At 34.7% G+C, this 11644-nt stretch overlaps 1 protein-coding gene and 1 pseudogene across 1 annotated transcript; one reads left to right on the top strand and one right to left on the bottom strand.

The window, feature by feature from the left end:
• Positions 1–1630: 1630 nt before the first annotated feature.
• On the top strand, positions 1631–5971 carry LOC125200217 (annotated as a pseudogene).
• A 2996-nt stretch (positions 5972–8967) lies between these two features.
• On the bottom strand, positions 8968–11245 carry LOC125200211 (ADP-ribosylation factor GTPase-activating protein AGD5-like). The gene is made up of 8 exons (XM_048097929.1): positions 11240–11245; positions 11093–11147; positions 10916–11006; positions 10581–10812; positions 9987–10197; positions 9640–9818; positions 9186–9428; positions 8968–9090 (listed from the first exon to the last, which is right to left on the bottom strand). The coding sequence occupies exons 1-8, from the start codon at positions 11243–11245 to the stop codon at positions 8968–8970; spliced, it is 1140 nt and encodes a 379-aa protein (XP_047953886.1).
• Between the last annotated feature and the right edge of the window lie 399 nt (positions 11246–11644).

The raw sequence follows: 11644 nt of genomic DNA, 5'->3' as shown, positions 1-11644 counted from the left end.
CAATTCTATTTTGCTCTATCTTTTGGTAAAATGGAACACAAATCCTTTTAGTGCAATGTTTATTAAGTTTTATATTATTGTTGTAACGTTTTAATCTTTAACTTTAAGGGCGTGTTTGAATAGTATTTTATAGTATTTCATTTAGATATGAACACATCCCTTATGTAGCAATGCTTTTTTTGGTTTTCCATTTCTATTTGTGGTGTTTGAATTGATGCTATGTTATCTATACTCTTTAATACTACATGTTTGGTTTACTATTTAAAGTCATACTACTATAGTAGGAAATTCTAAAATTATCCTCTGATTTTTTCTATATTTTCAAGATTGAAGGCTATATTAATAAATTCCAGATAATCTAAGATTGAAATAGTGCCGTCGTGGCGGAACTAGAAATTTAAAGAATAGGCTGTAAATTTAAAGATAAGACAACGCGACATTGACACTCTTATTATCTTCGAGCGGATAGTCAATTCTAGCAGTATTAGTTGTCCCCGTAACGTATAATAATTATCAATTTATGGGTGTCAACTAATACTGCTAATAAATACGAAACGTTTGGTTTGACACGGAATTTTATGCGGTGAGTTAATGAAGAGAGAGTAAAGTAAGAGAAATAAAAAATTAGTATACGTTATTTTTTTTTTTAGAAAATATTTTATTTTTAATGTGACAATAAAAAAAACATGAGATTATTACTTCTTATATACAAAGAGATTGATATTGTGAAAGTATTGCAAAATAGGCTAAAATATATAGGGGGAATGATCAATTGCTAACTCATCATTTAATTGCTAACTACAACTAATTTTGAGGCCACATGATTTTAAAAAACGTGTGGCCCACATGCCACGTGTAATTTTTTTTATTAATTAAATCGAAAAAGATAAAAAAACGCTAAATTAGAGTTTTGGATGAAAATGTCAATATAGTGTTTTGAAAATATCACACAACGCCGAGAATGTCAACATAAATTTAGGATTGACATTGTATATCTTTATATTGACATATTATCTTACTTTCATGACATTAACCGGTATGCAAAAAAACGAAAATTCTAGATTTTTTTCAAATTTTGACGTTGGAACATATGCATGCGTATATTGTTGAATCCTTATAAAATTATCTTTAATTTGATATATGTTATATGAATTTAAAGTTTTGAGATTTCTTTTAAAAAGTTAGTTATAACTAACTTACATTAATAATATTGATTTTTATTGGAATTAATCATATAGCCTTATTGCGTTTTTTTATCGTATTGGCGTTTTGTGGTTGATGATTTAGCCTTTAATTTGAATATCTAATGGTTATTATTGAATTGTAGTTAACAATTAAGCATTGAGTTAACAATATAACTACTCCCAAATATATAGCGTATAAAGTATAAAATAAGATATAATGAATCAAAATAAGATAATACTGTTACAACAAATTTTCAAATGGTAGCTGAGAAAATTGTAAATACGGAAACTCTATTTAAAGAATTTTTTTTTAATAAAAGTATCCCAATAATTATATCCCTTGTCTAAATTTTATAAATAAAAATATATGACACTAATACCAACAAAATTAATAAAAAATAATGAAAAGCCTGTAACTAGGTGGGATTTCACCCTCCCTTTCTCTCTATCACCGCCCTTTCTATCCGAAGATTAAAAATGGCGGACACTGGTTTTACTCTGTATAAATAGGCGGACAGCTTTGTGTTTCGCCGGTGAGTGCCGTACACGTTAGGAAGAAGCCGTATGACGCAAGAGATGAGCGGTCCACGGAGCTTGCTCTATGACCTAGATCCCGCGCATTTTGATGAAAATGTGATTATTCAATAGCCACGTCAACGCTTTCGGATTGTTGCGTCATAAATTAACCAAACCCGCTTTATAGTCGTGTGTTAGCTACCAAATAAATATCCAACGAGAAATCAACCCATTACGTTCTCTCTCTCTCTTAATTAGACACGACTGCAAATGAAGTTGGGTTTACTAAGCAGCTGCGGCATCAACTGCAGCTCCTCTTGCTTCATACCAGTTTCCAGTTTCGATCGTCTACCCACCAATTATGGTTGATTTCATCTCCACCGCCCTTTATTTTCCTGCCAACACTCAATTCTTAACATTTCTATTTTTTCTATAGATAAGCAGCAGTCCTTAAACCTGAAGCGTCACCATGATAATGCCCAAATTGTTAGTACCACTAGCATTTCATTGCCCAAGACTACCGCTATTGATCTCACTACTGCCTTCATAAGTACATTTTCAGGTATTGTATGTTTTATCTAATTTGATTTTTTTTCCCTTTTTTTCATTGATCTGCTGTTATGTTTGTAATTGCTGCTGCTTTGGTTGTGTATTATGATGTTTAACTCGTTTTAGTTTGTAATTTTCAGCTGCGGCTTTCCTTGCGACGCCATTAGCAAATGCTGGAACTTTAGAAACTATTGCGGTTAGAACTCACTTATCTCCTCATCAGGATTGTATTACCGTTTTTTACTATTTGCTCAATGTTGTGTACCTATTTTATCCCTCTTGATTCTGTTGTGATTCTCTTCATGTACATATGAAGTACACTTTTAGGAGGAAGAAATACTTCTCATGCTTGTCCTATTGTTGGTTTTGAGTTGTTATGTTCTCTCTTACATATGAATCATCAAGTGATTTCTCATTCATATGTGGAATTTTATGGAATCATTACAAGATATTCTTGTTTTCAAAATTGGGTGTCTTTGTGTGTGATGAGCTGCTATAGAGGATGGCGTGTTCCGTTTATTTATTTCCTAATGGATTTTCTTTTTCCATTTCCCTTCTCTTCTCTCTTTTATCTGCTGACATGCCCTATTATCATTACATCTTCACTTTTGGATTATTGTAATAGCTTCTATGCAATGATGTATGTCTACAGTCTACCTCCTAAATATTACTTGATACACTTTGAATTTAATTGCTAATGCATGTTATGTTACCTATTGTTTTCAGGAAATACCTGCTTCCTTATATACTCTTGCTGATGGGACCTCCGGGATTGGCTTTCTGGCCTCCTATTTTCAGCTGGTCAAGATGCTAATGCAGCAGTGCAGGACCAGTTGGCATCCTTCAGTTTACTAGGTTTGTCTCCTCTCGAGTGTATTCTTCTTTGAGATATGTTTCTTGTAACTCTTTCATGAATAATATAATGTCTAGTCTCACATATATGTTTCTGCAGTTTGGCAGTCATTTTTGGTGCTGGACTTGTAACTAGTCTTTCTCCATGCACACTGAGTGTTGCCCCTTACCCTTGGTTATATAGGTGAGAAACTGCTCAGATGTTCATATATTGGAAAGATAGCCTTCTTTGTGTCTAAATTTTTCATTTGGTTGGTTTGTTATAGGGGCATTTGGATCTGGAAAGAGTAAAGCAGAGGTAAAAGATTTATTGAGCATATACAGGCACAAATTTTCCCTTTTTTTTCCTTTCTTTCTGGAAATTTCTCATTAGTGTTTGTTTATACTACTATTTGCTTAGACCTTGGGACAATCATCAAAATATTGGTTTTAAACAATTGGCCAAAAATATGTCCAGGACAGTGTGTGGCTACTGTTACAGTAGCAGTGCCAAACTTGTTCATATTCTTCAATTTTATGTTGCACAGGTTATTGGGAATTCTCCCCATTTGCCATGGGATTGGCAACAACATTACCCTACTGGGTGTAGCAGCCTCATTTGCAGGAAAGGCCTATGGACAAATTGGGCAGGGTCTGCCTGTGGCTGCTTCTTCTTTGGCTATCATCATGGGTTTAAATCTCTTGGAGGTGCTTCTTTTTTTCAATCTTCTGTTGTTTGTTACCTTTTATATAGCGGTCAATTTACCAACAAATTTGAGATTTTACTTAATCTTAGAGTGTGCAGACTTACATGCAGATTCTGATGCTCTAAAGATATCCGTGACCATAAAAAAATATAGGTAGACATGAAATCACCTGCACAATTAGATGCTGATAGACACTAGTGGGGGTTAGAGAGGGCGCGGGGGTTTGGGGGGGGGGGGACCCCAATGGTTATTAGGCTGCTACAGAAGTTGGCTTTTTGTTAATTTCATTTCCTTTTCTGATCTCATCCTTTTTCTCTTGATGTTATTTGCTTCAGTTGAGTTGAGTTGCTTTAGGGCCAGGGATTATTGTCTAACATTGTACAACACCAGAACTATTTAGTAGTTAATATCTTTGTCATTCTCACTTAAGGTGAGTTATATTTTAGATTTTAACTGACCAAACACCCCGATAGCTGAATATACCTTAAAGTCTTCAACTGAATATCTGTGGTTCATAGTAATGTTTTTAATGGTTTACAGTTTCTTGGACTAACTCTGAAACTATCATATACTCAGCGTGATGATAACCCCACCTACTGACTGGGTGTCAGCAGTGCTTACTTTGAGTTCTAGCCTACTATTTCTTGTACATATCATGTTAATAGTTGGTGGGTGGTGCAGATATTTGAGTTACAGCTTCCTTCCTTTTTCAACAACTTCGATCCTCGTGCAGCTGCTGCTGGTTTTCCTTCAAGTTTAAACTCTATTCCTATAACCAATTTATTCACAAGATATGTAATTGGCTGGCTGGCCCATTTATGCACCCCAAGCCTAAAACTAAAAGCATTAAACAGTTGTGTATATACTAATAGGTGTCCAGGCGTACTTGGCTGGACTTACATTTCATTAGCTGCATCACCCTGCAGTACTCCAGTGCTTGCTACGCTGCTTGGGTATGTCGCCTCGACCAGGAGTTTCTTATCTCCTCTCTTACAGTCAATAGTTGTTCTTTTTAAATTGTTTTGCTTGCTAAGCCTACTGTCTTCCATGTGTGGATGGTGATATCAATCAAGGGATGGATGAAATGAATGGGGGAAATTGATGGCAAGATTTTCGGCTATATATTATTCTTTCCTTCTTTCTTGTAGTTAAATATAGTAAGCAGGATTTGGAGTTATTTGAATAAATAAGAATTGATGCGACTCAATTTGGATTAAAATCGGGAAAGAAAAAACCGTCTTGGGTGGAGGAGGGCTACGGTTTACACCGCCAAACAAGTTGATCACTGGATATATTCTTCAAAACTAAAACACAAAATGGAGTAGGCAATTAGCTCAACGGTACTCCAAAACAATCCCATTTTATGTTTTTGAGCAAAATATACCTATCTTTTGGTTTTTCTAAAACAAACCCAAGTCACTTTTTCAAATTTTGTGAATAAAAAAGGTGGTGTATAGAAAATATTCTTTTAAGTTTTGAGTTTAGTGTAAATGGTTGGAGTAAAATCACTATTTGATGTGACATTTACACTAAAATAGGTTTGAGAGTCTAAATGGTTGAGATCGTCTTAGCCTCAAATGGATTTGCAAATTAATAATGAAGAAAATGATCAAGATCATTTTGAATTGCAGGATCCAGTGGTTGGAGGTAGTCTACTACTGACATACACAACTGGCTATGTTGTCCTCTTCTTCTTGCTGCTTCTTTTGCTGGAGTATTGCAGGTACTGATTTGGATTCTGGCCTCACTAATTCTCTGGTGCTTACAGTATCTAAAATCACCACAGGTGCCTTTTTTGGGATCACGACTGCTTTTCCTTGTGATAAAAATATTTTGTATTAGCAATTTTCCCCCGAAAAAGGTGTAACAGAATGAGAAATGTCCACAATATGCAGTTGCTAGTGTTTGGTCCTCTAAATAGTCTCGTACTGTAACTATTTACGTTGTCAGCCAATGCTAATTCATGTCTACCTGCAGAGCCTGCTTTCATTCCGCAAGTTCTCAGCATGGATCAATCCTATGGGTATTATTATATTACAGCTGAAAAGGAACTCTTAACTGCCCTTGGCTGTTAATTTTTCCTGTTCTAATATGGGAATTAAATATGTTCCAGTGGTGCCCTCCTCCTCGGTGGCGGGTTGTACACACTGTTAGATAGGCTTTCCGGTTACAATGGTGATGTGAGTGTCTGTGTCAAACAAACAATAAGCAGAAGCCAGAAAATCATTCTGGATTCACCTGCTCTTATCCAGCATTGGTGGTTCGTTGTACTAAATGAAGCATCTCGGTTTTCTTGGACTTGGAGGCCGTATGCGGTGAGCTGGTAAACCCCCCTAGTTGTGAATGTACAAAAGTGCGATAATTATATGGAACTAAGAATGGTAGGTACATACTGGAAAGCTGGGGCCATTTTATGTCTGGTAAGAAACGTGAAAATATCCAAAAAATAGTGTATTTTGATGGTTAAATTGTGTTAATCTTCTCTTATTCGAGATTTCCAATGCGTTTACATTGCTGAATCTCAAAATTCGCTTTATAAAATAGCAAAGGATTTAGTGCTTATGCTCGTTTGGTGTTAATAGCAGTTTATGACCTCAAATTTTTGTGGGTCAATTTTAATGGGTCATGATTAATTGCTAATTAATTAATCCCAAATCTTTCGATCAGAAAATTGTGTTAAAATAATGTCAAATGGGTTATATTTTAAATTTAAATACTCTCCATGTCCTAAATAGGGTTTATTTCTTCCCCCACGGTTTAAGTATTTAAAAAAGGGTGAAGAAAGTAATAATATGAGTCTCACTTGTATATATTAGTTTAAATGATTTGTGAGTGAAATGGGAAACCTTTTTTACCATTTATAAATAATTAGAATCCCGACTCCCATTCGCACGAACTAAAATAGAAAAGACCTCCTATTTGCAAAAAGGGAGTAATTAATAAATAAACTTAAAAGGCAATTTTTATATATGGTAGTTAAAGCTAATTACTTTCTTTTTCTTCTAAATCATTTTAAATATTTTTAAATTTATGTAATTTTCTTGATTCAAATTATTTTTCACAAAAAATATATCAAATTAAAGGCAATTTTATAAGAGGATTTAACGAAATTTAATCGCATATGTTCGACGACGTTCGGGGATGAACTTTGATAATTTTTTATTTGCTTTTAGGATATGTTGATAAGCGATTTTTATTAATAAATGCATCAAAAAAATTTCAATATAATGCATGTGATCCTGGACTAGTTATGCGAGCATAATAGAAAGTATTTGTAAAATTCAGGGATATTCAAACTATAAATGAAAGTTTAAACTGTAATTTAAATTGCACTACCTTTGTGCTAAATAAAGATTCATGCACTTTTGATGGTAGAGGGAGTGTGATGATGAGTAGACAGTAAGGGAAAAAAGGAAAGATTGTGGTGGGATAGTGTCCAGAAATGGAATATGAATGTTTAATTGTGCATACCAAAAAATATTGGAGGGTGTATATACTAGAGTTTGAGATCATAAAGTACTATCAAATCCTTTATGAGGCATTTGGTATGATAAAGTATGATTGAGTTATTTGATTATTCAGATTTGTATCTATCATATATGTCTGTCTTTTTTGTGATGTATTATAGACTGATGAAACATGACGAAAATACAAAAAAAAGGAAAAAGGTTTCTATTTGTCATGCAAGAATACGAATTATATATTCGAAATTTTGCATTCAAGGTAACTTGAACATCCTACCAACTATTTGTTAACTATAAGAGAAAACAAGGTTCATAGTTCTTTACACCAAAAAACCCATATAATCTCAGATAAATCAGAGGAGTCATCCCATCTATGGCAAAAGCATATAAAGAACAACGTAGAATGCACCTTCAAGCTCAAGTCGTTCCCCTACAATAGTTTACAACCCCCAAATACAGGAGAAAAGAAAAAAACTCAAATAGCTAAAATTTTTTTGAATTACTTGTGTAGTTTTGGTATGGAAGGCCCAAAAAACCCGTCATGTTCAATTTTTTGTGAAAAACCCCTTGCGTCAAAGGGGAAAAAAATCGATTTTTCCTGATTGTGAAGAACTGAAGAAAGTGAGGTAATTTTTTGGGCAAAACGGGCATACTGCCATTATAGATATATTTTTTCCCCATTGCATATGAGCTGCAACACAAGAATGGAGTTAATGGATGATTAATTGCCATTTTAATAGAACACTAAAAACAGCCATAAATACAAAAGTAACATGTTTCTATTTCCATGGCACAGAAGGAACATGTGTTGAAACAAAATAGAGAAGAAATTTCATGTCTCTAGAACAATAAAATTTGCATTTGGTCTGCCAAATGATGTGTATAAATGTCTGACTTATCATTTATACTTTAATTTTCAACTTAGAGAATTTATTAAGCTAATCAATTTCCCTCCATCCCAAGATATTAGACCCACTTCTTTTGGGCACGGAATTTAGAAGGTGTTGTTTAGTGGTGAAATGGATTTGGAGAAAAAAAATTTTTACCATAAATAAAAATGGCTCAAATATGTTAAAACCCCCCAAAAATGGATAGAGTTAATATTTTGGGACGGGGGGGAGTACATCATTGCAGACAACGGAATTTTTTTTATATCCAAATGGTATATATTATAGTTTCATTATATCTCCCCCATAGAGTAAGAGAACAGTGGATCTTTTTGGGAAAACACATTGCATATGGCTATATCATTCTCCAATAGTGACAAAATTACACAAAAAACCCTGAAAACAAATTAAAGCACTAGAACTCCTTTGCTTTCTTCCCCAAAACACACTTATTTAGAAAGTATAAGATAATAGTTGAATTTCATCAAAAGAAGTAAAATTAATCGTACTAGTCATCTTAATATACGTAGAATACATGAAGATACATATTCCCCAAAATGGATCTTCCAGCATAATTAAGTACCCCCCTATCCCACCCAAGATGAACATTGCTTTGTGGTAAAAGATTCTAAGAGTTATTGGGTTTTTAAGTTTAATTGAGAGAGAAATTTTGGGGTTAATATTGAAGGAGAGAGAAAAAAGATAATATTTTTTGGGGGGAAAAAAGAGGTGTATTAATTGAAAAAAAACTTTCCAAAAAAGAAAAGTGTCGGGGCAGACTAAAAAAAAAAACGTGTCATCTTAGCGGAACAAGGGGTAGTAAGTTAACTCATCCAAACCAAGTTCCCCCAAAAATAAGTCGACTGAATATTTCAAGAAGTTTAGCATACCTAGACGTTGGGAGAGGAAAAAAAATTTTCCCAAATTTGGGTTTGGGGGGTATGTTTCCCATCTGTCATAAGAACATAAAAATAAGAATGTAGGTAAACCATACACCCATGTATACAGCTTACAAAGATACATCACCACAAATCACTTATTTTCTACCTGCATATACTTCACTACTTCAGCTTTCTGAGCTTCTGTCATAATCATTCCAGGGAACTGGTAACCAACATTTGGCCAACTTTGGTTGGGCAAATTGGTGCTATTAAGCCCTATTTCCTTGTTGTTAGAAGCTTTTGGCATTGCCCCAGAAGCATTAGATGCAGCAGCAATTAACAGCGACTGTTGTTGAGCTAGCATAGCAAGTTGTTGTTGGTGAGCAGTGAATGGAGAAACAATATTGGTCTGCAACATGACAAACCAAAAAGGTCATATAATGGACAACAATAATAGCAATATGAAAGTCTAGTTGTCTCTTAGATCCTCATAAAATTCTAGTAATTCTTATATTTTTGAATCTGGTATGAAATTATTTTATTTATTTCCTATTTTTGGGAGTGTGACTGGAAGAAGGGGGAGAGTTATATACATCTCAAGAGTCAGGAACAAGACATACCTTCTCAAAAAGAGACATAATATCATGTTTAACAGTTTTTTGGGAATTCACTGGCGTTGAACTAGGTGCAATTGATGGTGAATCCTTGAAAAGGTCTTCCATTTTAGAAGCCGCCTGTGATTTGCTTTCATCAAGTTTTGCTGGAATGGTCTTTTCTGTTGAAGATGACACATCAGCAGCTGCAGTTCCAAAGAAAACATGAACATCCACAAAATTGCAAAATCCAAAGATACTATATATTTCTTCAAGGTTTGAAGCCACCCCTCCCCCTCTAACCCACAAAAGATAGGAAAGAAGCAAAACATATCTGTAATCCAACAGCAAAACATGCAAGATAGTTGACATACATTGAAATCCTGCCCACATATCATCATCCCCTGAAGCTCCAGTAGTATTTTCACCAGAACCATCCATAGAAAGCATGTCGAAAAGATCAGTTGCATAATCAATTTTGGGAGAAGAGATCTTCTCTTCTACCAGCTTTGATGGTTCAGCAGGTGGAGCCGTCTCTACTTTCTGAACCACTTGCACGGTAACTGTAGCTGGAACTGGAGCTACCTATTGTCAGAAAGGCAAATAAGGACCCTTATCATGATATCATACATATTAAAGGGTGTAAATAAAAGATACTCCCTCCGCCCGCGAATAGGAGTCCCATTTTTCCATTTTAGTTCGTCCGCAAATAGGAGTCCCGGTTCACTTTTACCATAAATGGTAATAGGGTCCCACTAACTCATTCCACTCACATTTCATTTAAAACTAATATATACAAGTGGGACCCTATTCCACTAACTTTTTCCCACACACTTTTCTTAACATTTTAAACCCGGCCGCCAAGAAATGGGACTCCTAATGGCAGACGGAGAAGTATACTTTATGCACAAGCACAAAAAAAAATATTAACGGAGTAAAATAAAACAAATGTATGCCAGAAGACATACTTGTTCTGCAGCTTTAGGAGGCACAGGCACACTCATTCTGACAGCAGGAATGCTTTGTCTTGTACTAGGTGCTGGAACATTCTTCCTCTCAGAAGAGTTGCCAGTACTGCTGAAATGTCCGTGCCCACTTCTATCACTAGGTCGTTGCCTCTGGACAGAAACTATTTCTTCAGTTCTCCTAGGAGGTGACTTCAGATTCCCATCCTTTGATACCCATCTCTTATCTTCATACCTTAATAGATTATAACAGAAAATACATGATCAGCTTTTGGTACCCGCCTGGCATATGTAATGCATGTGCATAATGAAAGTTCTTCAGAATAAGAAGCCCATACTTTGCACGAATGAAATTCTCAATCCCAACTCTATCATAATTCGGAGGAAGCTCTGCTTCCCAGTAGCTGTTTGCCTTTTCATTTCCCATAGCTACATTCACGATGGAAGAATAATTTTAAACATTACTTCCAGAATTAAAAAAAATCACCAAAGAGGTACATGCATCGAATTCTTACAGTGAATAAATGCAACCTGTTCAGGAAGCCATGTGTCAAGTGTAGCAGATCTCACCTACAAATTGAAGAAAAAGATCCAAAAACATCAACCAGAAAAGTCAGGACTGCTAGGTAACCAAAACCTAGAAAATTTTGCTGTGTAGAAACATGCATGTAAAGGGCTAATCATTAATGCAACTGTAAGGAAAACACTAATTTAAATTAATGAGCCTGCAAAATATAATAAAATGATTTCAAAATTCAAGGAAATAAAAACAAAGAATAAAAGTCCACATTATCATATAGTATATGAAACAATTAACATGTCTTCTAACTACAAAATACAAGTCTAGAGCAATAAGTCGGTCTTTGCCAACAGAAAATATTTAAAAATCCCAAATCCTTGCATATTCCACAATTGCATAATGCAGTAATTGTTTTCTATTCAGCCTTTAATTCCATTCTTGGGTATGTGCAAATTTATCAGTCCACAGACCACTAGAACTACGACAATGCATATGATCTTCTTTCTATGCACAAAAACCTCTGGTGTTTAACAATACATAAAAATAA

Source organism: Salvia hispanica, unplaced genomic scaffold (assembly GCF_023119035.1).
Source record: "Salvia hispanica cultivar TCC Black 2014 unplaced genomic scaffold, UniMelb_Shisp_WGS_1.0 HiC_scaffold_845, whole genome shotgun sequence".
Lineage (NCBI taxonomy): Eukaryota > Viridiplantae > Streptophyta > Magnoliopsida > Lamiales > Lamiaceae > Salvia > Salvia hispanica.
This window is presented reverse-complemented; position numbering and strand designations above follow the sequence as displayed.

Coding starts and splice junctions, on each gene's coding strand:
- LOC125200211 (XM_048097929.1), bottom strand. Junction 11,007..11,092: donor ACAGGTTGCATTTATTCACT/GTAAGAATTCGA, acceptor TCGTGAATGTAG/CTATGGGAAATGAAAAGGCA. Junction 9,429..9,639: donor TTATGTCTCTTTTTGAGAAG/GTATGTCTTGTT, acceptor GTCATGTTGCAG/ACCAATATTGTTTCTCCATT.